General features: G+C 44.6%; 1 protein-coding gene across 1 annotated transcript; it reads right to left on the reverse strand.

The window, feature by feature from the left end:
* Window positions 1-1,794: 1,794 nt before the first annotated feature.
* NUAK1 (NUAK family, SNF1-like kinase, 1) lies at window positions 1,795-26,325 on the reverse strand. The gene is made up of 5 exons (XM_011935429.1): window positions 26,103-26,325; window positions 23,220-23,285; window positions 11,576-11,695; window positions 9,273-9,405; window positions 1,795-6,425 (listed from the first exon to the last, which is right to left on the reverse strand). The coding sequence occupies exons 1-5, from the start codon at window positions 26,220-26,222 to the stop codon at window positions 5,272-5,274; spliced, it is 1,593 nt and encodes a 530-aa protein (XP_011790819.1). The 5' UTR covers window positions 26,223-26,325; the 3' UTR covers window positions 1,795-5,271.
* Window positions 26,326-26,717: the final 392 nt, after the last annotated feature.

Here is a 26,717-nt window from a genome sequence, read left to right on the forward strand (position 1 = left end):
TACTTAGCATGGTCTGAGTGGATTTCTGTCATTTGCTACTGAACAAAGATGGAGAGGGCATTATGTAGAAGTTAAATACATATTAGTTCTCTCAACTTTTCCTCTTTAAAGTGACCACTGCCCATTAACCCCACAACAGTTGACAACATGTCAGCTGCTGCCACTATAAGCAACCCTATTTTTTCATTATGCTTACTATGTCACATTTGGTCCAGCCTCTAGGCCGTGCACAGGCTATTCTTTCTGCCTGGATACAGAATTATGTCTTTTCCAAGGGCCACACTTCTAAGCAAATACACTCCACAAATGACCTACAGCCCCTCTAACTGCAAATGACTGCCCATTTGCTAGTGGGGGCAGGGGCTATAGTAAGAATTGAAAGCCCACAGGTCTTTAAATGTCCTATTTTAAGTCAGTGAATATTGCCCTGCCAAGAAAGGACTATTGTTTCTCATTCATATTGAGTTTTATATTCAAGGTAACTTCATAGAATTTCTCTCATTCCTTCTTTTTCGTACCCCTGTTAGAGTTGGGTTAAGAGAGCAATGAATACACCCATTAGACAGATGAGAAAGCTGAGTTCCAAAAAGGTGTAGCAACTTAACTCAATTGCAATTATCAAGTCCAGACTGAACTTGGAATTCTTCCCACCTCAGCCCAACCTGAGAGGCACCAACATGTTCTAATCTGGCAAGCCACAATTATAAGCATCCATTCCCCAACCTCCTCCCGTACCCAGCACCTCGTCAATTTGGACAACTAAGCCCTATCAGGTCAGGTTGCCAGATAGTATACAGTATGCCCAGTTAAATTTGAATTTCAGACAAATTTTTTTTTTTAGTATAAGCATGACCCAAATATTGTCTGGAACACACTTATACTGAAAAATTATTCATAGTATATGTGAAGTTCAAATGTAACTAGGCATTCTATAGTTTTATTTGCTAAATATGGCAATGCTACATCAGATGTTCTTCCAGTAAACTAGGAAAGGGGTGCAAGTTGTAATTTATTTGGAAAGTCAGACTTTTCTGGCATGGATCCTATAACACTACTATTCTGTGCACAGCATCACTGTCTAATGTTTGATACTAGGGTAGGGTTTGATGTCACTTGATATTATAGCCAGGATCCAGGTACTCTTCAGTCTTGTTCTGTGATGCACCTCTCCTTCCAAGAGCTTTGTGGAGGGTCTATTCGCACAAGAAACAGTGGCAAAATGGGACTCAAGATACTATGTCATTCTAGGCAGAGCCGTGAGTGGCCTTCCCCATTAGGAAATCATGACCCACTGATCTTGGACTCTGATTAATCCCAATCAGATTAGCAACTTCCTGCCCTTGGGATAGAAGGGAGTGCCTAGGGAAAGGGCAGGCACAGGAAACTGCCATGTGGGGGGAAAGCGTGGCTGAGTGTTAGCCTTTGATGACGTCTAGAGTGCAGAACTAAGGAACCTGGTGAGTAGTCTCTTTTGGAAACCAAGACTGAGAACATGTAAATTTAGAAGCTATGGGATAAGCCAAGGTAGGTTCCACAATCAGGGAGTAGAAAGTCAGGGTATAAAAGGAGAAGAAAGCTGATATGCAAAGAGAGCAGAATAGAGGGTATACTGTCCTCTTCAATCCACCACTCCAATTCTTAATTCCAGCTGCACTGCAAGCTGCCATTTCCTCTTCTGAGAACTTCGAATAAATTCCCTTTTGTGCTTAAGTTCATTTGGGTAGGTGTCTGTTACTTATATTGATTCTGTCACTTACTTGAATAAGAAAAACCACCAAATAAAGAAGCAAGCTCTCTGGTTCAGTTCATTGCAATTTATTTAATTTAAAAATAAAAACAGAAACAAAAACCAAAATGAAACAAAAATCAGTTTCCAATAAAAATACAAACACTTTGGGTAGTTATCCAGCTTTTTTTTCCCCTGTAGGCTGTTCTGGGCTCAAACCAATCAAATGAGTGAAAACCAATTTTGACAGGAGCCATAAAGCATGTTGCACCAATTAAATTACACCAATATATTATTATAATACCTTTGAAATGCCTTTCAGACCAATAAATAAAAAAGACAAATTCAAATAAAAAAAGTCAACTTTTTATTACCAAAAAAAAAAAATAGAAATTAAATAAAAGTCACAACGTGGATTTTTTTTTTTTTTTTTTTTTTTTAATGTGCAGTCAAGTTTCTCTCTTTTTTCTTCTAGGAATGATACCATGCCAGTAAATCCCTACAGAACATTTCCAGTTTGGCAACAAGCAGTCAGTTGATCATTCACATTTGTACTCAAGACAGCAGGCCTGGGCAAAACTCGCCTGAATTTCACCCTGAAAAGTGTCCCCATCATCTGAAAAAGCAGCACCTGGTAACAGGGATGGCAATTCAGAGGGTACTTAGCATTTTCATTTCACCTGGGGTCTTGAAGCACTTCCTGAAAACTGATCGTGCCTTGAAATTTACCTGTAAAAAGAAGTGTAATTCTACCCCTTTGGCAGATGTGTAAACTAAGACGGTGCAAGGCCCACAGAAGCAAGGAGAGGACCAGGAAAGCTGACAGCGAATCTCCTGCTTTGTCCATCAGGTCCTAAAAGTGTCTCTCACTTGTAATTCCACGGAAGCGAATAAAGCATAACTTCTTTGACTGGGATTGGCTGGTAGGGATGACAGGACTTAATGATGAAGCAGGGAGCTGCTTTAACGGCTTTTCCCTCTATTGCAAGTTTTTCCTTGAAAGGACAGTCAACATCACACCTAGAATCAGAGGATGTTGGCAGTGTCAGAGCTAAGCAGGGCTTCAGGGACCAGCTAATTCATCCTTCCAGCCCTCACTGGAAGGAAAACTTAACCCCCGCAAACAATGCAGATGCCTAAGGCCACCCACCTATGACTTAACTCAGAGTCTCTGCCTCTGAGTGGAGGACTTTCTCTGCCACAGTCCACTGGCTGAGTTTCCTGACGAAAGAGAACACGTGTTTGGGGGGAGGAAGAAGGAAGTAGACTGACTTTCCTCAATAGTGTCATTTTTACTTAAAGACTAGAATGATGGAAAATACTAAACAGACTCAATCACTTGGCAAAAGGAAAAAGCACATCAACCAGTAGGTAGGTGCTAGATCTAAGTCATACTGACAGCTAAGGACACGGCCAGCTGCCGTGCGCAAGGGGCCAGCAGGGCAGCAGCATAGGCTGTTCAGAAAGCCAGAATGAAATGAGGCAGGAAGTAGGGAGCTCAGAGTTGCAGGTTGCCCTCCATGCACCCACACCCCCATCCCCCCCGCCCCCCACACACGCACAATTTGCTATCTACAGATTTTTTTTTCCCCTTTTAACCTCTATTCGAGTTCAGGAAGGAGGTGGAATTGAATGAAAGGAAACTGAGCAGCTTCCCATAACACACTGCTCAGCTCAACCAGAAGGAATGCACAAGCCAAAACACCAGAGCCGGTGGCAAGGGGAGAAACCAAACTGTCTCCTTAAGGAAAGGGCAACTCCATTCTAATGCACTTTCTTAGCACTGTAAGGTGAATTTTTTCTTCTCTCTCTACAAACTATTTTTTGTTGGTTTTTCCAAAGATGTTCCCAAGACCAGTCTTCCTGTCTATCTACATGGCTACCAGTGGTGGCCATCTTGAAATGAGTTCAATTTGCCTTGGCCAGCAGAATCTGAAGTCATCCCAAAGAGACCAGGAAGTCCAAACCTAGAATCCTGAAGGTGTCCCATGGTTGGAGTGGCATCTTGTCATTGTGATCCGGGTGTTTAGAAATTACATACCTAGTGTTTTTTTTCTTTTCTTTTTTTTTTACTTTTTAAGATAAGAGTCCTGCCGCACCTCTTTTCTACCTCCCCCAGAACCATCTGGGTGACATCTAAGGAAATGTTCACTCTCTTACATGCTTCCTCCCAACCCCCTGCACTCCTTCAACACCTTATTCATTTAAATGAATGGAATTTTCTTTTCCCCCAAAGCCCAGGAGTTCATGTCAAAGTTTAAAACCATGACATAGAATACTTAGATTTGGGGGAAAAAAGCACCGTCTACCTGATTTTCCTTTCCTCATCCCAATATCCCACCTACATCTAACTCCCTAGAAGCAAACTTGTCTACCTCTGAGGATGCTACACTCAGTGGATGGGGAAACCATTTGTCATTGGTGAACAGAGCCAATGGTTGAGCCAGGTAATCCTCTGGAGACTATGGACAGTAGCACGTTCAACTCAAAGCATCCATGCATGTGAGAACCCAAGAGGCAGCATTCCAGTTAATATTGAGAAAGAAAGTGACAAGTTGCCTCTTGTTGGTGCACATCAACTTCCATTCATCTGTGCAAAGATCACAGACCATCTTGTGCCCTGTCATATACAATAGTTTTTACCTCTGACACCATCATCTTTCTCCCTGTCCACACTCAAGAGGTTGTGCTGTAGAGCAAGGCAGACATCAGGAAAGAGGAGGTGAACAGCAAGGAGCTAAATCACCATGGGCTGACTCTATGTCCTTAGCAGAGTTCAGAGTGTTCTCTCTCTGACCAAGGCCCTGTCTTTCATCAAAGCTGAGTAGCAAATTAACAAATGCCTCACCAGTGGCATGAAAGAGTTAACATAGATCCCACAGGATGACTAAACCCGATTCCGAGGGCCTAGCCAGATCAAAGATGACAACTATATAGCATTAGTGCTACTGCTTCCCTTCCCTTTCCTGTGGTAGCCATTACTAGTCAATCACAGCACTCCTTCCCCATGATGGGGCCACTCACACCAGCACAACCGGCAGCCACTATTAATTGATCATCAACTCAAGCTCAAGTTGCTGAAATCTACTTGCCAGCTCCATGCAGCCAGATCTAGCTTGCTAATGCAAGGAGAAAAGGGGCAAGTTCTTTGGGCTCACCCAAGGCAAACAGCCCAAGTGTCTCCTGCCCCTCCTCCAGAAACATTTGGATAACTTCTAAGGAAATGTTCCCTCCCCATATGCTTCCTCTCTACCCACTGAGTGCCAGTCAACACCACCTCTCCTGGACAGCTGGTCCTCTAGGAGGTGCCATAAAGCAAATGCCAAATAGGGCCCAAATTCTGACTGACAGTTGTCAGAACTGGCAGAAGAGCCCACCCCTCCCTTTTAGGTGTTGGCTCAAGGCTGCAAACTTGGCCAAGTGAGACAGTGCCAATCCTTTTTCAGTCTGTTGTCAAGGCCAGCAAAGAGGTAACCAGCCTGTGAGCCCAAGTCTTGCTCCCCTTCCTCCCTCGTACCCCCACCTGCCCCCGGCGCCCTGGAGTGCTAGTTGAGCTTGCTGCAGATCTCCAGCGCTTGCTTGTAGACCTGAGTCACATCATCCATGTCTGTGAGGAGGGAGAAGCTGCTGTCTGCCAACCGGTTCCGGTACCGCTTCAGGTACTGGGGCCGGGGCCGGTTCTGGAGCCCCTCAAAGTCCTGGATCTGGAGGAAGTTTTCTGCAGAGACGCAGCTGCGGATGCGCTGGCGGGCAGGGCGATTCTCCTGCAAATCCAGCAAGTCGAAAGAGTCGCTGGACAGCACACTGTCATCGCTGATGACACTGGAAGGACGGCTGTAGCTCCGGGAAAGGCCCTCAGCAGGGACACCAGGCTCCGACAGGGATTCCAGTGTGGGCATTTCAGGGCTGACCAGGGCCGGGTCCATGGCACCCGCTGAGTATTTGCTGCTGTGTTTCAAGATGCCCTTCCTCCGGCAGGAGAGGCTGTGGGAGGTCACCCTGGCTGGGTCTGGGGGGCTGGGGGAGGGGATGCTGCTGCCCATCACATCATTACTGTCCAACAGCTCCGAAGACTCGCTGCGCTCTGGGGAAGAGTAGTAACCTGATTCTCTCTGCTGGGTCTTTTTCAAGATGCCTTTCTTGGGCATCGTGGCCGACTGCTTGGGGCTGAGTTTTCCCGGCACCTCTGCCTCTGGTGAACTTGGAAGGAGCACACCAGTCCTGCATAAGTCCTGCTCCATCTTGAAAGTAGAGGGTAGGGCAGGACCAACTACACCTTCAATGAAGCCAGTGCTGTGAGAGCGATGCTCGCTGTTGCTTCGCTTCTTCAGGATCCCCTTGGGCCTCTTGGAACTCAACTTGGACGGGCTTTCAGGCACTGCATCCAGACCAGACTGAGCAAAGTCATTCTCTTTCTTGGATTTCTTCAGCGACCGCTGCCGCTCTAGCATGACCTCAGAGGTCGTGGGTTTGACCAGGCCCTTCATTTTGGCTTCGGTGTCAGCCTGCAGCCCTGTGGAACGGTGGTGCCAGTCAATGATCCGAGCCAGGAGTGGGGACTCAGAGTCATGGAGGGCATCGCAGTCACACACGCTGCTCTTATAGCCCCAGTTTACCCACCAGTGGTTGGCAATGTCCTCAATAGTGGCCCGGCGATCGGGGTTCACCATCAGCATCCACCGTATGAGTCCTCGAGCATCTAAGGGACAAGGGACAAAAAGAATCAGGCATTACGTGGCAGCTTCTAGCTTTGTGATAGTGGGACCCTCCAGCAGTGATGAAAGACACACACTCCCTCTAGGAAAAATCCATTTGGAGACCTGGTCCAGTCACATTATGGAGCAGGATGCCCCAGCCTTTCAGACCATCCATCAAAAGCGTAATCAAGACTTGGAACAGGCCGGGGTGCCATCACATGGTGGCATGTTTTCCCTAGAAGTGAGGAAATGTCATAGAGCTACGAAGCTTTTCATCATCTTGAATCTTTAGAAAATGTGGAAGGTCAGGTAACCAAGAAAGAATCCAGACTTGACCCCGAGAAGTGCCCCACCATTCCTTTGGCGAATATCATTTTACCAGAGGAAAAACAGGTGTAGATCACCATTGCTTTCTTTATTCCTCCGTAGGTGGGCTTGTATAAACACACAGCACACCTGCAGTCACTGGGAAAGCATGCCAGAGACAGAACATGGAGTGTGGCTCAGAGGCACTTACCTGACACATCTGGGCAGTAAGAGTGGCTGTCTCCAAAACTGGCCTCCCCCCAAGGTCCTGGCCAGGTTTTGAGACCAATACTCAGTGAGCTCGCCTTCTTTCCCTCTCTGACATAAGCCATCTCCTACTGAGCTGTCAGATCAGAGAAGTGATCTCTATCTGCTACCCATTCACAGCCTGTCTGAAAATTCTACTTACAAATTTCTGCTGCCAGACATATAGGGAAAACCCCTAAAGGGATGCTGAGAAGGCCACAGGAACCAAATGACTCTCACAGCTTATAAACTGACTTTTAGGTTCAAACTGTGTTCCCCCAATTGGGGTGAATTATATTCTGGGAAGCTGCCACCTCCCCTCAGCTGCTTATGTAGGCAAATGAGAAGCTGGCAAAGGCCTGGTAAAAGGGACTGGGGCAAGAAATGCCTCTGAAAAATACCAAGATGATCATCCTCAGTCATTCAATAAGTATTTCTTGAACCCCTACAATGTGCCAGGAACCGCATTGGCATCGGTTAGCTGGTGAGGCAAAGAAGACCACTTTAGAAGTCACTCTGAATTTTTCCAAAAAGAATAGGCTGGCTTGTTGAAAAAATTATATATATATAGAGAGAGAGAATGTATATCTATATATACACACATACAACAGTCTAGCCTCAGTATCCATAGGGTCTGTATTTGCAAATTTGTCTACTCGCTAAAATTTATTTGTAACCTCAAAATCAATATTCACAGCTCTTTTGCAGTCATCTTTGCATATGCACAGAGCAGCAAAAAATTAGAGTCACCCCACCCAACACACATATGTATTCACAGCTAAGGTCAAACAAGGCAACACTCTGCCTTCTTATTTCAGATCTCATACTATTATACAAAGTGTCCTTTTCTCAGTCTATTTAGTGCTGTGTTTCTCACATTTTTTGGAATTTTTTTTTGCTGATTCCTCCATTTTAAATGGGCCCCCAAAACAGTGCTGAAGCACTGTTTAGTGTTCCTAGCACAAGAAGGCTGTGATGTGCCTTATGGAGAAGATAAGTGTGTTAGATCAGCTTTGTTCAGGCGTGAGTTACAGTGCTGTTGGCTGGTGAGTTTGATGTTAATGAACTAATAATATAGATTAAATAAGGTGTCTTTAAACAGAGACACACATAAAACAAGGTGTGTCAATCAGTTGACAAAAATATTGTGAGCAGAGGCTCTCAGGAATCTAACCCTCTATTTCCCCTAGGAGCAATAGTTCAGTATTCACAAATTCAGTGTTTGTATTTGTAGCAACTTTGTAGAACATAACTACTATGAATAATGAGAATCAACTGTGTATGTCCAGATATATAGACAGACATATATATGCGTATATATATATGCATGTGTATAGTATGTATATAAATGAAGTGCCAATGTTAACTTCATTTTTTAACAAAAATGACCAGTGATGAGCAGCTGTACACACCCTCTGTACAGGCACGATGCTCCCCATCAAGAGACGGAGCTCATGGCCATGGTTGTCTTGACCAATAGAACACAGCAGATATGACACAATCTGGGTACAAGCGTGGACATAGCACTGGCACTCCAGCCTGGGCAACAGAGCAAGACACTGTCTCAAGAAAAACAAATTTAAAAAGAAGAAAGAAGGCTCAGCAACTTTTTATTCCTCTTTCTTAGAACCTCTTGCTGCCACTGTGGGGTGGCACCTCAGAGAGCGCCGAGGAAGGTCCACTGTTCAGCCCCAGCAGCAGCCCCAGCTGCCATCTGCTTACAACTGTAGGAAAAACCCCAAGGCCAGAAGAGCACCTCCCAACCCACAGGACTGAAAGAGATGATTTCAAGGTTGTGTAAGCCACTGAGTTTGTTTTGTGGGGCAGATGGGTAGAGTTGTTATGCAGAAATCAGTAATGAGACAGTGCCCATGAGCCATACCCTATGCCAGTGGCACAGTAGTGAGGGACAGAGCAGTGGCCACACTCACAGTATTTACATTCTGAGGTGGGTGGTTTCTATGTCTACTCAGACTGGGAGAGACCTCGTCTAATACCTTTTCCAAAATTTTTATTTATGCTGGAGAATCTGAATCCAAAGAGCTTAAGTGACTTGCCCAGATCCACACAGCAAGCAAACAGGACTCCTAGAATATGTGCTCTGAAAAGTTTCTTTGGGAAGGTTTGGGGAAAGCAGCCTAACAAGCAAGCTTTGCCAAGGATGATGCTTCTGGGAAGAAGAAAGAGGAAAACCAGGAGACTCCAGACAGACATACTAAAACAAAAGCAGAAAATGAGAGTGGGTAAACAGATCTCTCTCCCCTCCACCTCTGACCCTCCCTCCACAGGGCACGCACCTGAGGGCTGCGTGGGCTCCCGGTACTCTCCACTGCTGATCTGCCGAATGAGGTTTTTGTGATCGAAACCATCGAAGGGCATTGTTCCATAAACAAGGGTGTAAAGCAACACGCCCAGGGCCCAGCTGTCCACCTGAAGCAGAGAGACAGCACATATAGGAGCTGGGAAACAGATCCCAAGATGCCTTCCAAACCATTAGCATCACAGCCTGTGAGCAGCCACCCCCAATGCCCCCAGTAACTGAATTTAGCACCTGGAAGACAGGTTCCCAGTGCAGCCTGACATCTGACAGCAATGCAGCTGGGACCTGCTACAGAGCCTGACCTTTCCATTCTGAACAGAGGCCAGTGGTCCCAACTAGTAAAGTACTTTCTTAAACAGATTATCTTATTTAATCCTCACTACAATTTTGTGAAGCAGTTAGGGCCAGGACTATTTTCAGCCCCATTTGACAGATGAGAATACTGAGGCAGGAAGAACCTAAATGGTTTCTCCAGAGGCCCTACCCCAGTGATGGAGGTAAAACTGGGATGCGGGGCTCTTCATTCCTAATCCAGGAATCAATTCCTTCCTGCACTTTCTTCAAATGAATCAGGAATTACAAACTGAAATCTTGTAAGAGCCAAGCAAACAACAGATATACACAAAGCAAGAAAGAATTGGGGTTATGACATAGAGTGTTGGGGATGGAGACAAACTGTACAGTACATTCACCCGTCTTAGGCAGACAACCTCTGTTTAGCTAATTGCTGCCATGTAGTAATGTGGGCCTAGCACTACTAGATTCTTTGGTTTTTCAAGAGAAGTCAGAAACCAAACTTTTATATGGAATCTCCTAATTATTACATGTTTGCTCAATTTTTTAAAATAAAAACTAAGGTGGCCAAATAAACGAGTTTGCTGACCAGATCACAGGCTGCCAGCCTGTAACCTCAAAAAACAGTTCATCAAAGACCAAAATACTCATTATCTACGAGAAACTTAGTGTTGAGTTTCTACAAATTTGTAATTGAGTTCTATGCTCCTCCCTTGCATTCTTATTTTAGAAAGACTTTCTCTTCATTGCAGTTGATAAATGGTCTTGGCATCCTTCTCTTTACCCTTCAGCCCTAGCCTGAAACACTCTCAAACAGATAAATATTTAAAAGAAAACATTTCAACACACTGAGCAGCGGCTATTTAAAGGATACTGAGTGGATGAACTTCTCTGAAAAGAGAACCATCTTTCAAAAAGAGAATCATCACCCACAACTCACTCATTTTCAAAATAAAATTTCCACATACCCATATCTTACAGTGGCCCTTGAAAGCACTAGCATGTAGGGAAATGTATTTCTCATGAATTAGAAGATGTCATTAAAATGTATTTCCTTAGTCAGATATGCATGCTGTCAAAAATATATACAAAAAAAGATATTTACTCCAGAGTGAGGCAATCTTTTGTTTGTTGTGTCTGTTTTGATATAATAGGGAAAAAACTAAATGTTCACATCTAGACATTACTAAATAAATTATGGTATATTCATCAATAAAATGTCATTAAAATCATGTTGGGTTTTTTTTTGTTTCTTTTTTTTTTTTTTTGAGACAGAGTCTCGCTCTGTCGCCCAGGCTGGAGTGCAATGGCACAATCTCCGCTCATGCACTCCGCTCATGCAAGCTTCGCCTCCCGGGTTCACGCCATTCTCCTGCCTCAGCCTCCCAAGCAGCTGGGACTACAGGTGCCCGCCACCACACCCGGCTAATTTTTTTGTATTTTTAGTAGAGACAGGGTTTCACCATGGTAGCCAGAATGGTCTCGGTCTCCTGACCTCGTGATCTGCCCGCCTCAGCCTCCCAAAGTGCTGGGATCACAAGGGTGAGCCACCACGCCCGGCTGAAAATCATGTTTTTAATAATGAATTTGGAAAGTGTCACAAGATAGTTCTGATAGTAAAGGGCAAGATATACATATGTGTGTCATATACATATGTATATCTTGCCTTTTATTAACTTAATCTCAATTAGTTTTGAAATGCAGAGATCTTCATTGGGAAAAGTTTAAAAGTCACAAAAGTATTAAGTGATTCTCTTTTGTGGGGGGATGGCAGGTACCTTTATTTTCTCCTTTAGGCTTTTCTGGGTTTTCCAAATTTCCTCCCAGGAGTATATATTATTGCTTTTATAATCGTATAAGGAAAAGTTTTCCTTGCTGACTTTTTTAGGCTCTGTTTTTTTAAGCATTTCTCAAATCCAATTTTTGCCCTTCCTCCCTCTTCTCCCTCCCCTCCCCTGCCCCATACGCATCAGGCAAGCTGCTCACCTCTGGCCCTCGGTAAGGTCTCCCATTGACAATCTCAGGAGATGCATAGAGTGGACTCCCACAAAATGTTTGTAAGAACTTATCCTTCTGGTACAGGTTGGAAAGCCCAAAGTCAGCAATCTACAAAGAGAAGCAAGAACCAGGGAGACTTGTTAGCATTCCAGATTATGTCTGTGTTGAATCAGTTCACACCACACAGCACAAAGAGTGGATGAAGGGCACCTGGGTTGGTCTGCTGGCTGGATCGCCATTTTCTCTCCAGCCCTGAGTCTTCATAAAGGACCACTCAGCCCAAGCAGGTCCATGTTTCCTAGCTGCAGTCCTTGGCATCCATCACAAGTTCTACCAAATCTGCAGACTACAAGCTTTGCGACTTACTTAGAAATTACTCTTTAAATGGACGCTCTATTTAAACTTTAATTTAGACTTGCTCTGAGAAATAACATTCACAAAATCACTGGCTTGATGTTTCTGATGAACTTTAAAGCGTGTAACTATTAATTTAGGAATTCTCCTTCTGTGGTCTACCCAATCATATTGCATCTGCAGTGGCGTGCATATCACACGGCGGAAAACCCCTGACCTACGCAACTGGTGATATCACCTCTGTATCCACTCACACCCTGATCAGAACTGTATTTTGACTGTCTTGTGACCTGAGATGAAATGGACTAATTGACTCACAGCATTGGGTTTTGAGTCATCATATTTCAGCCCAACTCTGCACCTATCCATCTGTCACTCAGTGACCTTGGCCTCAGTTTACCCACCAGAAAATGGGAATCCATGATCCCTTCCCTGTTCTAGCTCACAGGATTATCATGAGAATAAGAAGAAAAAGAAATCAATCGAGATGAGACCTTGGCCGGGCAGATCATTTGAGGTCAAGAATTCAAGATCAGCCTGGCCAACACGGAGAAACTCCATCTCTACTAAAAATATAAAAATTAGCCAGGCATGGTGGTGCACGCCTGTAATCTCAGCTACTCGGGAGGCTGAGGCATGAGAATCACTTGAACCTGAGAGGCAGAGGTTGCAGTGAGCCAAGATCGCACCACTGCACTCCAGCCTGGGTGACAGAGGGAGACTCAATCTCAAAAAAAAAAAAAAAAAAAGATGAGACTGTGAGTGTAAAAGTGCTTCATAATCTTCAAGTTTCAGGCAGATGTTTCACCTAGCCTTGTTTCCACTGTACTCCACACTCCTTGGAATCATTCTCTTCTCCTCTGGTTTCTTGAAGTGTTTTATGTGTTATTTATGACAGCATTTTTACATATATATGTATATGTATATGCACACATATATATGCATATATACATACATATACATATTTGCTTTCCCTACCAGACTCTGAGTTTCCTGAGGCAGTTGGCAGGTTCCACATCCTCCCCTTAACCTTGTATCATCCACTCCTTAGCACCTGCCCATACCCAAGAAACACTTGTCACTGGAACAGGCATTATATTTTGAAAAGCACAAGATAATTAATACATAATGCAAAATAATAATAATAATAATAAACTTAATTGCCACTTTTTGAACAACTTCCAGTTATCAGGTACTGCTCCAAACACTTTAAATTCTTTAATCTAATCTTAACAAAAACTTGGTTTACACAGCAATGTGAATGCATTTTATGCCTAAAAAGGTTAAAATAGTCGGTTTTATGTTATGTCCACTTTACCGCAAATTTTTTGAAAAATTCATTGAACAGATGAGGAAATTGAGGTTTAAGGAGATGAGGTTACTCATTTAAGGAGATGAGTAACTAATATGCAGCAATATAAACCCCCGTGTCTCTAAAGCTTCAAACCACAGTGCCACCCTTCCCCTGGGTCACCTGCATATTTCACTCCACTCTAAGTCAACCTTGCAAGTTGAGCCCCTGTAGGTTTCCATCATTCTCCAAGCTGATTTCCATTTGAGGCTTGGAAAAGAGCTGCATGATTCACATGCCCAGAGACAGCCCAGCCTGAATACCACCAAGGCTCTGTTGTGGTCACAGCCCCTAGAAGCCGTCTATTTTATAAAAGTCATCCCTGAATGAACGGAATGTCATTGAAAGCAGCTGGTGGACAACCATCCTCAGAAAATGCATTCTCTGGGCTCAGACTGCACTTAATTGCCCTGAATTCCACTTTCTTATCAAGGCCCCTGACTTGCTTGCAGGAAGTTGGTTGGAAGCTTTATGAAGTGTGCCCTGTCAATCAGAAGAGGCATGGAATGGCTACACACAGGAAAACGCATTCCCTTCCCGCCTGGCAGCAGTGCCTGGGGCACCATATGAGCTTCACGTGCGTGTGAGAGGCACCCACTGCACATGTGCACGCTCACGCTGGGAGTTTTCACTCCGAATCTGGGCAGCCTCGTTTGCTCTGTAGCCGCTCCGGAGAAGTGTGTTTATGTTATGGCCCACTCCCATCCTCGCAGACTGATGTTTATCAGCCTCTCCCAGTAAAACTGTCATTGCCACTGACACAAGATTAATAGAAATCCAGATTAGCCTGTGTTCTTGGCACTTCGAAGGGAAAGCAGTATTAATCAACACACACACACACACACACACACACAGAGCGTTCTCAAACCTTGAGCCTTTGAAACTTAGGCTTCGGCTCTAAGATTTAATGCCATATGGAACTTAACTATTGACAGGAGGGGAAATGGCCCCTGGTTATGAAACCTCTCTGAAGCTTCAGTTTTCTCATCTGTAAAATAGTGTTAGGAAGAGTGTCTATCCCTACTGTGCCATGGCAGACATTAAATGACAAAAAGTATGTAAAGTCCTTACAACAGTAATTGGCCCAGAGTTGGAGCTCAATATATATTTGCTTCCAACTTTAAATCCAGAGAGTTAATTACCTTCATTATACTAGAAGCAGAGTCTATCCCAATGCCAGGGACTCTTGACAGTGAAGAAATACAGAAATTTTAGATGCCAAATAATAATGGAATTAAATAACGTTGAATAATAAAATGAAAAATTCATTCCTTTCTGGATTCACCTTCAGTTCTTTGGATTAAGTCAAGGAGAAAGTCTCGGTTGGGCACTGGTGTGTCTTCAGTATCTCTTTAGTGTTTATTCAAGAGACCAGGCTGGCCGGGCGCGGTGGCTCAAGCCTGTAATCCCAGCACTTTGGGAGGCCGAGACGGGCAGATCACGAGGTCAGGAGATCGAGACCATCCTGGCTAACACGGTGAAACCCCGTCTCTACTAAAAATACAAAAACTAGCCGGGCGAGGTGGCGGGCGCCTGTAGTCCCAGCTACTCGGGAGGCTGAGGCAGGAGAATGGCGTAAACCCGGGAGGCGGAGCTTGCAGTGAGCTGAGATCCGGCCACTGCACTCCAGTGCGGGCACAGAGCGAGACTCCGCCTCAAAAAAAAAAAAAAAAAAGAGACCAGGCCTCGGGCCTAGCCTGCAACAGCAACCAACATGAAGTTGGAACTTCATAATGCTATTTGGTTTCCATTATACTTAGTTTTGAGCTTATCTTCTATTCTTGGTAAGTGATTCTGGTTTTCCACTTAAGGTAATTATTTAGGGCTTCTTTTTCAAATAGACAGAACTTTAAAGAGTGACCTGAACACAACAAAAATATTAAGTAAAATAGCAGTGAGGATACTGCAGAAAGGTAAAATCCATGAAAAGGATGAAAAACTGAAATTTGAGAAATATTGATTTTAAACATCATAAAACAAAAATAATCGCATCTCAGAATTACTTTGACCTGAAAGAGCCCCGAGAGATGTTAATCCTGCCCCTCGCTCTAAAAGTGAAGCAGCTGAAGGTTCCAGGGCATAAGAAGTTTTGCTGAAGGTTGCAAAAAGGGGCAGCAAGTACATGAAGGAGCGCATGCATCTTCCCAAGCCATACAGTTTCTCCAACAGAACATCAGCTGTAAAAGGAGAGGATGACTTTCCAGCAAGGAGGCGACTGGGCTGTAGTATTTTGCTGACACACTAGCAAGTAAGCCTTGGAGGAAGGTACCTAGCTGGCATTTTCACTTGTTGTTTTGACTGTTCCCCTGCTCTATACTGGTTCAGAACCACCTTCTGCCCCTGCCCTGTGCTTCAGTTCAGCCTCGATTCTCAAAAGGAGCCACGGAACTCAAGGATTGGGTCCTTAATATTTGGAGTTTTTATTGTTATCAAGCCTTTCCAGAGGCGCTCCCTGCTGCATGAAAATTGGGGTTAGAAAGATAAATGAGGAAGTGATTATTCATTCATATTTCAAAAGGATTAACCTCACTACAACACAGACGAACCCTGAAGACGTTATGCTAAGTGAAATAAGCCAGACACAAAAGGACACATATGATTCCATGTACATGAGGTCCCTAGAGTAGTCGAATTCATAGAGATGGAAAATAGAATGGAGATTGCCAGTGGCTGGAAGGAGGGGGAAAGGGGAGTTACTGTTTAGTGGGGACAGAGTTTCAGCTGGGAAAGGTAAAAACATTTTAGAGATGGATGATGGTATTGCTTATACAACAATATGAGTATACTTAATGCCACTGAACGGTGTACCTAAAACTGGTAAGTTTCATGTTACATATATTTTACCACCATAAAAGGATTAACTCCAGAACACTGTTAATAATGAACTCGTCTGGTGAAAACTAAGTGTCACCTTGCTGACATTAACTAATAGGAAAGGATGCTGATGGCAATGATAATAATTAGTGATGGTCTAACAGTCATCTGCAGTGTTTAAGAGGAAGTGTGGTGCACTCCACAGATCAGACGTTTTGGGGCCAGGAGAACTTGGGGCTAACCATGGCTTTGTCGTTACTAGGTGATGGGTGGGACCTGCCAAGTCACTCGAGTTCCTTATCTGCAAAATGGGACTCAGACTAGAACCCACCTCACATAGGTAAGAAGAGTAGAGAAAACGTATGTAAACCTCCTAGAACAGTCCTGGGACCAGCTGACGCTATAAATTACAGCCATTATGGTAGGCTGATGGTTTGGCCAACTTCACAACTGTGTGTTAGACCAGGCAAATGGGAAACCGAAAGCATTAAAGCCACTGCCCATTAAAGAGCCAGGAGATCTTATCACTCGTTTATAACAGAGGCATGTCCAGGGTGAGAAGCTGCATCGTAGGATGGGAAAAGGAAAAGATTCAGGGTTTGAGTACTTGAGTTCAAATCTCAGCCTCACCTCTTACCAGCATCTAACCGAAGGCACTTTAGTTAATCCCACCCCACTCCAATCTGGCCCATGGACCAGCAGCATTAGCATCACCTGGGACCATTTCAGAACCTGAGACACTCAGGCCCCACCCCAGAGCCACTAAAACTGCATTTTAACAAGAGCCCCAGTGTATAATACATACTTGCACATTAGCCATTCTGAGCCTGCATTTCTTCATCTATAAAATGGAGTTGATGATAATAATGTCACCTACCTGGAAGTGCTGGTATCAAACCAGATAAACTGATCCGTGGAAGTGCTTACACCTAGCACACAGGAGGCCTTCCATAAACGTTAGCTATGACTACTTTATTTAACCTCTCTGAGTCTCACATTCCTTTGCTGGAAAATGGAATTGCGATACCACCAATCGCTTGGTGCTGTGAAAATCAAAGCCAGATTAAACAAGAAAAGAATTAAAAAGAGGCCGGGTGTGGTGGCTCATGCCTGCAATCCCAGAGTTTTTCAAGGTTAAAGCAGGGGGACTGCTTGAGGCCAGGAGTTCAAGGCTGCTGTCACATATGATGGTGCCCCTGCACTCCAGTCTATGTGAGAGAGCAAGACCCTGTCTCTAAAAATAAAAGTAACAGTAGCAGCATTGCTATGTGCCAGGCACAGTTCTATGAGTGCTACATATATTAATGTAGTAAATTCTCACAACAATCCTATCTGGAGGACTGCGGACAGTGAATTCTAAAATTATCCTTATTTTGCAGATAAGAAAACTGAGGCACAGGGTGGCAAAGTGGCTTGCCTGAGACATCGGTGAACAGCTGCCTTGGCTGTAAACTGCTACATAAAGGGGAGTTATTGCTGTCAGGTGGCTGACGAGGAAATGCACTTTCTGCGTAACTCTTCGAGAAATCAGCAATTCCATCCAGGAAGATACGCTCCATAACTCCTTTCCGGCCTTGGAGTTGATCGTTGTGGCTTCACCCATCACAGCCTCACTCCTGAGTTGCCAGGAAGTGAAGGCGGGGAATGGAACAAGGAGCCGAAGTGAGTGGGGCCAGCTTCCATCTTTGGAGGATCTAAACTCATGCCGCCTCTCTTAAAAAAAAAGAAATTCCCACCACGAACAATGTGAGGAGGCTCTTAAAAGAGGGTGCGTCCAAGCAGCAGCTCCCATGGATGCTAATGAGCAGCCAGTGCCAGCTCACAGCACACAGCCCTGGCATCCCTGCATGGCTACTCTGGCCACCATGACTCAGCCTGGCCATCAGCCACCATTAGCACTTGGAGAGTCTCTCGCAGGGACAGCTGTCGTGTCTGCAAGCCTGCCTGCAGACAAGGTAAGGCTGACTAAAGCACAGACCAAATAGTGCCCTCGTGTGATGTGCTCTTAGATGTGGGGCAAATTTGGATAGTGAGAGTAGAGGGTAGAATTCATCAGGTGTCTGGTCTTTAGAGTCAAATAGCCATAGGTTTGTAGCCAGTCCCATCACTTATTTGCTGCAAGAGCCTCCTCATCTGTAAAATGATATAACCACACCCACCCCAGTGGAGACATTCTGAGGACCAAATGAAATAAGGTGTGGAAGGTCTGACATGGGGCTCTAGCTTCTAGCAGGGGCTCAGAAAGCATTACTTTCCTTTTCTTTTTTTTTGAGACCGAGTCTCGCTCTGTCCCCCAGGCTGGAGTGCAGTGGCGCGATCTCGGCTCACTGCAAGCTCCGCCTCCCCGGTTCACGCCATTCTCCTGCCTCAGCCTCCCGAGTAGCTGGGACTACAGGCGCCCGCCACCTCGCCCAGCTAATTTTTTGTATTTTTAGTAGAGTCGGGGTTTCACCGTGCTCTCGATCTCCAGACCTTGTGATCCGCCCGCCTCGGCCTCCCAATACTTTCCTTTTCTAGTCTCCATGCTGTGTTCCTGTGCTTGCTGTTTCTTCCTCTTGAAAAGCCATTATCATGTTCCTTACTATCAAACTCCTACCCATCCCTCAAAACCCAATTCAATTCCTCTTCCTACATGAAAGCTTTCTGGTCCATCCAGCCAGACAGACCCACTACTTCCTGCTCAGAACTTCCAGAATACATTACACAGGGCCATTTGGCCCTGCCAAGGGAGGAGGATCAGGGAAGGCCTCCTGGAAGAAGAGACATTCAAGCAGAGACCTCAAAGAAGGAGCAAGCAAAAAGGAATGAGCAGAGCATTCCAGACAGTGTGAACCATGTGTGCCAAGGTCAAGAAGCCCAAGACAGCTTGGGGGATGAGAGGAATTCAAGTCCTATACCAAGGGCCTTCCCTGAGCACTCTAGCTAAAAGAGCAACTCTATTCTTCATTGTCACCCTGCATGGATTTTCCTCACTACCAGCCAATTACATGATGTGTTTATTTGTTGATTGCTGTGTCTCCAACTGGAATTTTAAGCTCACTAGAGCAGGTACCTTCTCTTCTTCAGTGACTTCTGTATCCTCCTCACGGCTCATTATCACTGCTAGTTTAACAACTGCTAGATCCTGAGTTCCAAGACAGAAATTTGGCCAGCTAGTTCTCTATTACTTCCCCAGCACAGGGCCAAGTACACAGTAGGACCTTAATGAATATTTCTGATCAAATAAATATTGCCCAGAAGAGATATTCAATTCCTCAGTGAATAAATGCAGGAATGGATGAGTGAATGCAGGTGTGCATTGATATATACACACAACACATGAATTGATTAATTCATGCATGAATACAGCTCTCACATTCATATCATCAAAGCCCAGAGGCTGACTCTGAGCTGCCCCACTTGGTCTTGTTAAGCTTCAGAGGTTTCTATCTCTTCTTGGCCCTGGCCATTCAAAGCTTCTTTTCTTATCCACAGCAGCCACGTTTCCATTGTCATAAGGGGCAGCAGGCCATTTCCCTTAAGCCCCTCTGTTCTGAGCCCTGGGAGCTCACCAAATTCCCAGCCCTCTTGGAGGAGGTCAGCTGACCCGGTGCCTGGACCTCTTCTCATTGTAAGACATTTTTACAGGAGCCTTCTATGGGAATTGTCAGCATTCCATTCTCTCAGAGAGTGGGCTGTGTATTTGGCCCGTTTTTTATTAATTGCAAATTAATGCTGTGCTGGGTGTCTATTTTAGTAGACAGGCTTCCAGAGTGCGGAATGCAGCCCAAAGCAGCACATTGCTCTCATTCTTTCTGCTGACCGACTGTGTGAATATTTTTAGAAGCCACACCCTCTCGCAGTGGCCAGATAAATAATTTTCAAGGCCAGATGTGCTCTCTGCAAATCAACATCAGGCAGGGAAGGGGAGAGGAATGAGCTACATGGCTCTCCCCACCATTGCAGCGACATGTGACAAGTTTAAACCAGTAGCATTTATATAGGCTTCCTAGGCCAAAGTCCTCCACACCTGAAACATGGAAGATGGATCCACACTTAGAGAGGCACCAGAGGGAGCTCCAAGAGAGGACCTTGCTGCTCATGTCCCGTTCGTTGGTGGCTCATGTGTCTATGGTCCCCCAGGTCCAGACACGGATGGCAGGGGCTCTCTTGAGCATGGAGGCCAGCTTGTGGCCATGTGTCTGCCTGCCTTTGTCAGCAAGGGTCCTTTCTAAATATGTTTCAGCAAAATGCTGAGTCAGGAAGAGTTGAGCATATACCACCAGAAGACAAATCAAGACCAGCTGAATCACATTTTCTAAAACCTTGGAAGTGGATGGGAGATGATGAAAAGATAATTTGCCTGGAAGTCAAACACATGAGTTCTAATCCCGGCTCGTCATTCCTTTATTCCAAAGTCAAACCATTTTGAAGTACCTACTGTGTGCCAAGCACTAGTCTACACTCTGGGGAAGCAAAGACACAATAATTTAGTCTAGACTGAGTCACTGCGTGGTCATGGGCATTATCATCTAGACTCTCTGGGTCTAATCATTAAAACAAGGGGTTGGAAAATGACCCCCAAAGTTCTTTGAAGATGTAGATTCTCAGATCTGAGTAGGATTCCTTGAACAAGGAGGAAAGGAATTTAAAAGCGTTGATAATGGGAAGATCTGGTTTCTCTTTGGGATGTATGTGTGCATGTGTACCCGTGCTTTACCTTGGGAAATGCCAGGATTAGAAATTCTTAAGGAAAAGTGTATGCCTAAGCCTTCATTGTTAATACTGTTTTGTGTGTGTGCTCTTTCCCTCCGTCATGCACAGGGACCCCAGGTCGAAGAACTTGGTGCAGGGGAACTGTCTGGCCCAACATCATTGCCCTTTTGCTTACACAAACGAAGCCATTCTTCTGGGCTCCTGCCTCACTGTTTCCCTGCACAATTGCTTTCAGAATTCTAATCATTCTTTTCCTCCATTAGGGAATTCTATGATTGCACAGAAAGCTATGTGTCTTATCACTTCTGGGAAAACATCAAGGGACCAAGGGGTCACACTGCACCATAGAACCCAATCCCTAGGCAAGAGGCTCACATTCCAGGCCTTGTAAAGATGACATTTAGTTTTGAGCGCTCTGGGGGCAGGTGGCAGGAAGAAATCTGGAGAGGAAGTCAATAAGGTTGATGACACAAACCCTTAGAAAAATGTGGCCCTCAAGCCAGGACCAATTTTTCAGCCATGACCTGATCACCACTCCCCAGGACCTAGGCATCTTCAGAGCAGCTGACTTCCGGTTTAATTCCCTCTCCAGTGGCCAGCCACTTAAGCAGGCTCCCAGTATAGTAACAGTTAAGCGTGAATTGCTTTGATTGTAGTATTGTCTAAAATCTTCACATTTGTTATGGACTCCCCAGGACTGGGCACGGGACATTGCACACAGTAACTGTTCAGAAAATATTCATCAAAAAAAAAAAGAACAAATAAACAATAATCTGCAGAGATAGGAACTGGCATCCCTACTTGACAGATGAGGAAACTAAAGCCTAAATCATCAAGAAACTTACCCCAAATCCTGCCATTACTAAGGGGCAGGGTTGCAATATCTAACTCCAAAGCCACTGCTTTTAACTTTGACTCATTCAGACACGAGTGCGTAGCAGTTTACAAAACTAAACACAGAATGTCTCATTCACTACTCTAAGCAGGCCTGTGGGTAGTACTGTTACCCTATTTTACAGTTGAGGAAACAAGGTTAAGTGGTTTTCCCAGTCTCAAGAAGCTAGTAAGCCACACAGCCCAGAATTTCCTACCTCTATAACCAGTGCTCCTTCTAGAATAATCCAACTACTTTGCCAGAAATAGACCCTGAGATTCCACTTCCTATTCCCATGGAGAACTACTTCGACCAACTATTTCCTCCTTATTCTATGGACTGCATGTGACTACGGTCAACCAGTCTTCAAGAGCAAGAGGTCACTGGGTCATGGCTTCCAGGGGCCTCTCAAAGGATGATGGTGACTAATGGTTGCCGCCATAATCTGTACAGAGAATCCCAACACCAAAGCGACTCCATCCTTCCAAGCAAGGAAACAAGTCTCATCACACGCTCCTCCACTGATAGCAGCGACAACAAAAAATCATTCCCATGCTTTGTCCAGGGACCAGGGATAAGCCACTAACGTCACCAGCGGCCAATTGGAAGGCTCCTGCTGGTGCTGGGAGTACTCAGGCCGTTTCATAATGAAACCCATGCAGTGAGCTCCGTTTATTTTGAAACCTTATTTGCTTATTTTGTAGACGTGGTCAAAAGGACATTCAGAGGGCTCCCCAGGAGGCACTTGAACCCTGCGGGCCAGGAGAGCTTTCTCCAGCTCCAGCAGCAGCCAGCAATAATACTCTCTGTGTGAGTAAACTCCAGAACTTACTATTTCCCAACAGCAAGCACCATCCCCATTTTGGTCAGCTTCCCAAGTCCATGGCTGGTTTCAGGAGTGGGAAGGTGGAGAGGGAGAAGTAGGAGACAGGATGGAGAGTGACAAAGAAATGGCCAGGAAAAGAGTTCCAGCTCTAAAATAATTTAGGGCCCTGCTAGAAAATCAAGCAAAGCAACTTGAATTTGGGCTCATGAATCAGAGAGACATGGGTTCAAATCCCAACTCCACTCTTTACCATTGGATTACCTTGGGCAAATTACTTAGTTTTTCTGTGCCTCAGTTGCCCTATCTGTGAAATTATGTAAATAACAGTACCTACCTTGTAGAGTTGTCGTAAAGATTGAATTTAAGTGATATCAGGCAAAAATATAAAATACACATGTATCTATTGGTTGCTAAAAGTATTGTTATGGTGATGATTTTAGACTATGAGCTTCCTGAGGAGAGACACTGTATCTCAGTCATCTCATCTTACCCAGGGAGGAAGAACAATGCCCAGCATGTAGTAGGAGATCAATAACTGCTTGTCGAATTTAATTGTTTGAACTGGACTTTGAGCTCAAGCAAAGAGACTCTTCCCCACCAGCCTGCCCAAGTAGGAAGTGGCTGCCTTATTTCCAGGCTGCAGCTTGGAGCGGGTTAAGCCTCCACAAGGCTGCAAGACCCAGGCCCTGCACATCAATCAACGAGACAAGAGCTTTACCTTAATATTGCAGTTGTCATCGAGCAGTATATTTTCCAGCTTCAAGTCCCGGTGGACCACACCGTTCTGAAATGAGAAGACAAAGAGGGAATTGAATGGGAGCGGCTGGGATGAGAACAAGAGAGAAAGAGGAAGCAGGAGGGTGCGCAAAGGGAAATGTCTGACAGATTAAAGAAATGCGCCAGCCCGGTGGTCTTCGCCTCCATCCTTCAGGCTGCTCTCACTGTCTTGACGCTCCCCCGCCAGCAACCGACCAGCGACAGGAGAGCATTAGTCACTTGCTGTGTGGTTAAGGGAAAAATGACTGGAATCTGTTTTCCCCCAGAGCCTGTAAAACAGCAGGGGGATTCTTTGTCGGAATGTAATTCCACTGTGTGAAAGCAATATAATCCCAGGCAGCGGCAAACGATGTCTGTCTGGGATGGGATTCCCAGGGAAGAAGCAGATTTTTCTGCTGGGGACTCAAGACTTGTGGGGCTCACAGGCACTCCTCGTCTGTCTGTCTGTCTGTCTGTGTGCCTGCCTGCCTACCCAATGCTGGAAAGACATCTGGCTCAATCTATTGCGACTCATTTTGATGTGTCCTGAGGATAACATTTCTTCAGCAGCCTGGAGAGAAGACTTAGGAAGTCCCTCTCTGCTCAGCAGGACTCAGGGCTGGGTGAAAGGTGAAGCGTGAGCACAGACCAATGAGACCGGGACCACTGGCCTGACCGAAGCAGGTGGCTGCCGTCCTGCCTGACCTTTCCATTCAGGCAAACTCCGGCAAGGCTGGAGGCTGAACTTCAATGACCAGCAGCCAGCCAGCTGAAATGTGAAAAGCAGTCATCAGCCAATAGGCTGTCGGTCTACACGGCAGTACCCATTAGTCTTCTTCATTCCTTTTTAAGACTATCTTTTTTATTATCTTTTTAGGGGGTGGGTGGGCATGGGAAGAGCAGTGGGCCTGAAAGAACTGGCTATTTTGGGGTGCGTGGACAAGTAGCAGGGGGCACTGAATGATTCTGAACATCATTCAGCATAAAGGACATCTGCAATCAAAGCTGCTCTTCTGAGCGAACCAATAGGCATGTTTATGGGTGGTTCTTTCTTGTTTATTTTCCTTTTCATTTGACCATTCTTAATATCTCCAAAAGCACTGCTCAGAGGGAGAAATGAAAACATGTATTTCTACTAACCTTTTTCTAATTCAAGCCTGCAAGGAGGCCTTCTGAATTCAGAAATGCACAAAGCCAAGTCTCTTAGAAGAAAGATGTTGACTACAAGGCGCCTGATTCCATTAATTTTAAATATCAGGAGCAGTTTGGTTTACATTGCTTCATTCCTGGTTTTCGTAATAAGATGGAATGAGTCTAATAAAGCCTCATTCATACAGAATCCAAGTGTTCATACACTTCAAATAACAAAAATATCGTCTCTATGGTGATTTACAATGATACCTGATGATGAAATACAAAATATTATACGATTCAAATCATGAGCACATTTTGAGTCAACAAAGAGAGGTCAAACAATGTTCACATGGGTTAAGGGTTTCAGATTTGAGTGACTGTCTTCTAATTACTTACAGAGCCACTCTCAGTTAGACACACTATTTAACAAACCAGGAGGCCCCATGTTGCAATCATTTGTATAAACAAGTTGACTCTGTTTTGGATGCCCTGTTGGACTCAAGTCACATTATCCTCAAAGTAAATGACTGTTCAGGGTGTGACAGATCTGGAGAAAGTCTGAATGAGATGAAAATCATGGCCAAAATGATTAATAACAATAATGGCTGAGACATGGCTTGTAATTATCTGTGTTCTTCATGCCTTTTCCAGAAACCAAGAGTGACTCTACTGTGGCTATATTATTATTATTATTATTTTGGAGGTGGGGTCTCACTTTGTCACCCAGGCTGGAGAACAGTGGCAACATCATAGCTCACTACAGCCCCAAACTGCTGTGCACAAGGGATCCTCCTGCCTCAGCCTCCCAAACAGCTGGGACTACAGGTGTGCAACCTCATGCCTGGCTACTTTAAAAAAAGTTTTTCAAAGATGGATCTTGCTATGTTGCCCTGGCTGGTCTTGAACTCCTGGGTTCAAGTAATCCTCCCCACTCAGCCTCCCAACTAGCTTGTATTATCTTCTGAGCACATCCCATCAAGGTGTGCTGTAATAAGACATATGTGCATGTAGGTGACCTATGCAAGAAAAGGGACCAAGAGTATAGAAAGGTTTCAAGAACATTTCTCCCAGTAATTCTACTTTTGGAATCTCTCTTAAGTAAATTATTCATATGAGAGGAAAATATTCACATGTAAAGATATTGATCACTATTTGTAATAACCAGAAATTAGAAATAGCCTCAATGTCCAACAATCAAGAATCACAAAGAATTTTTAATAATATAGGAAAACATTTAGATCAAAATATTAAGTAAAAAAGCATGACACAAACGATGTAAAACTGAATCCAGTGTGGTACCCTAGATTGGATGCTGGAACAGAAAAAGGTCATTGGTGTCTCCATTTTGACAAACGTATAACAGACATGTAAGATGTTAATATTAGGGTAAACTGAGTGAGGCATAGATGGGAACTCTCTGTACTACCTTTGAAACTTTCCTGTAAATCTAAAATTATTCAAAATTAAGAGTTTGCCTAAAAAAAAATGTGAGAAGGAGGAGGAAGAAAACTGAAAGGAAACAAGCAAAAATGTCAAAAATGGGTTATCCCTGGATTCCAGAATCGTGGGTGATGGTAATTTTCTTATTTCTAGTTCATAAATTCTCCATACACGTTGCCATGAACAGATATCACTTTTATAACAGGAAAAAAATCATGCAGTGCCACAAAAACCATCTATGGTCAAAGCTGCGGGCCAGTAACAGCCGTACCTTGTGACAATAGTGCACGGCGGAGACGATCTGCCGGAAGAAGTGCCGGGTCTCCCTCTCACTGAGGCGCCGCCGCTCACTGATGTAATCGTACAGCTCCCCTTTGCTTGCATATTCCATGATGATCACAATCTTATCTTTGTTCTCAAACACTGCAGAGGGAAAACAGCAATACACAAACACCCTGTTTAGCCAACAAGCTCACTTATGCTACAGAGAATGCGAGAGAGGACAACGGAGACATCGCCAGGCAGAGGACCAGTCAGTCAATTCAGCATCACGAGGCTCTGGGTGTGCTGTCCTGCCAGGTGGGCAATGGTGTGTGTCACCACCATTGTTGCTAGACATGCCTTTGTCATGCTAAGGGAAATGTGGTTTCTCTTACAAGGACCCCACTCTCCTTGTAAGATCATTCTCACAACCCTCTCCCGGAACGGCTCTCCTGTAGACACAATAATGGGTAACAATAAACACTACTAATAATTTATTAACCATTGGATATAGACCAGGTACCCAGTCCTAATAGAGCTACTCTGACCCCAAAATGGGTGCTCAATCTTGTCATCTCTTTATAACTTCCCATCTCAGGCAAATAAAACCCAAAGCTTTTAATGT

This window comes from Colobus angolensis, unplaced genomic scaffold (assembly GCF_000951035.1).
Source record: "Colobus angolensis palliatus isolate OR3802 unplaced genomic scaffold, Cang.pa_1.0 Scaffold10, whole genome shotgun sequence".
Classification (NCBI taxonomy): domain Eukaryota; kingdom Metazoa; phylum Chordata; class Mammalia; order Primates; family Cercopithecidae; genus Colobus; species Colobus angolensis.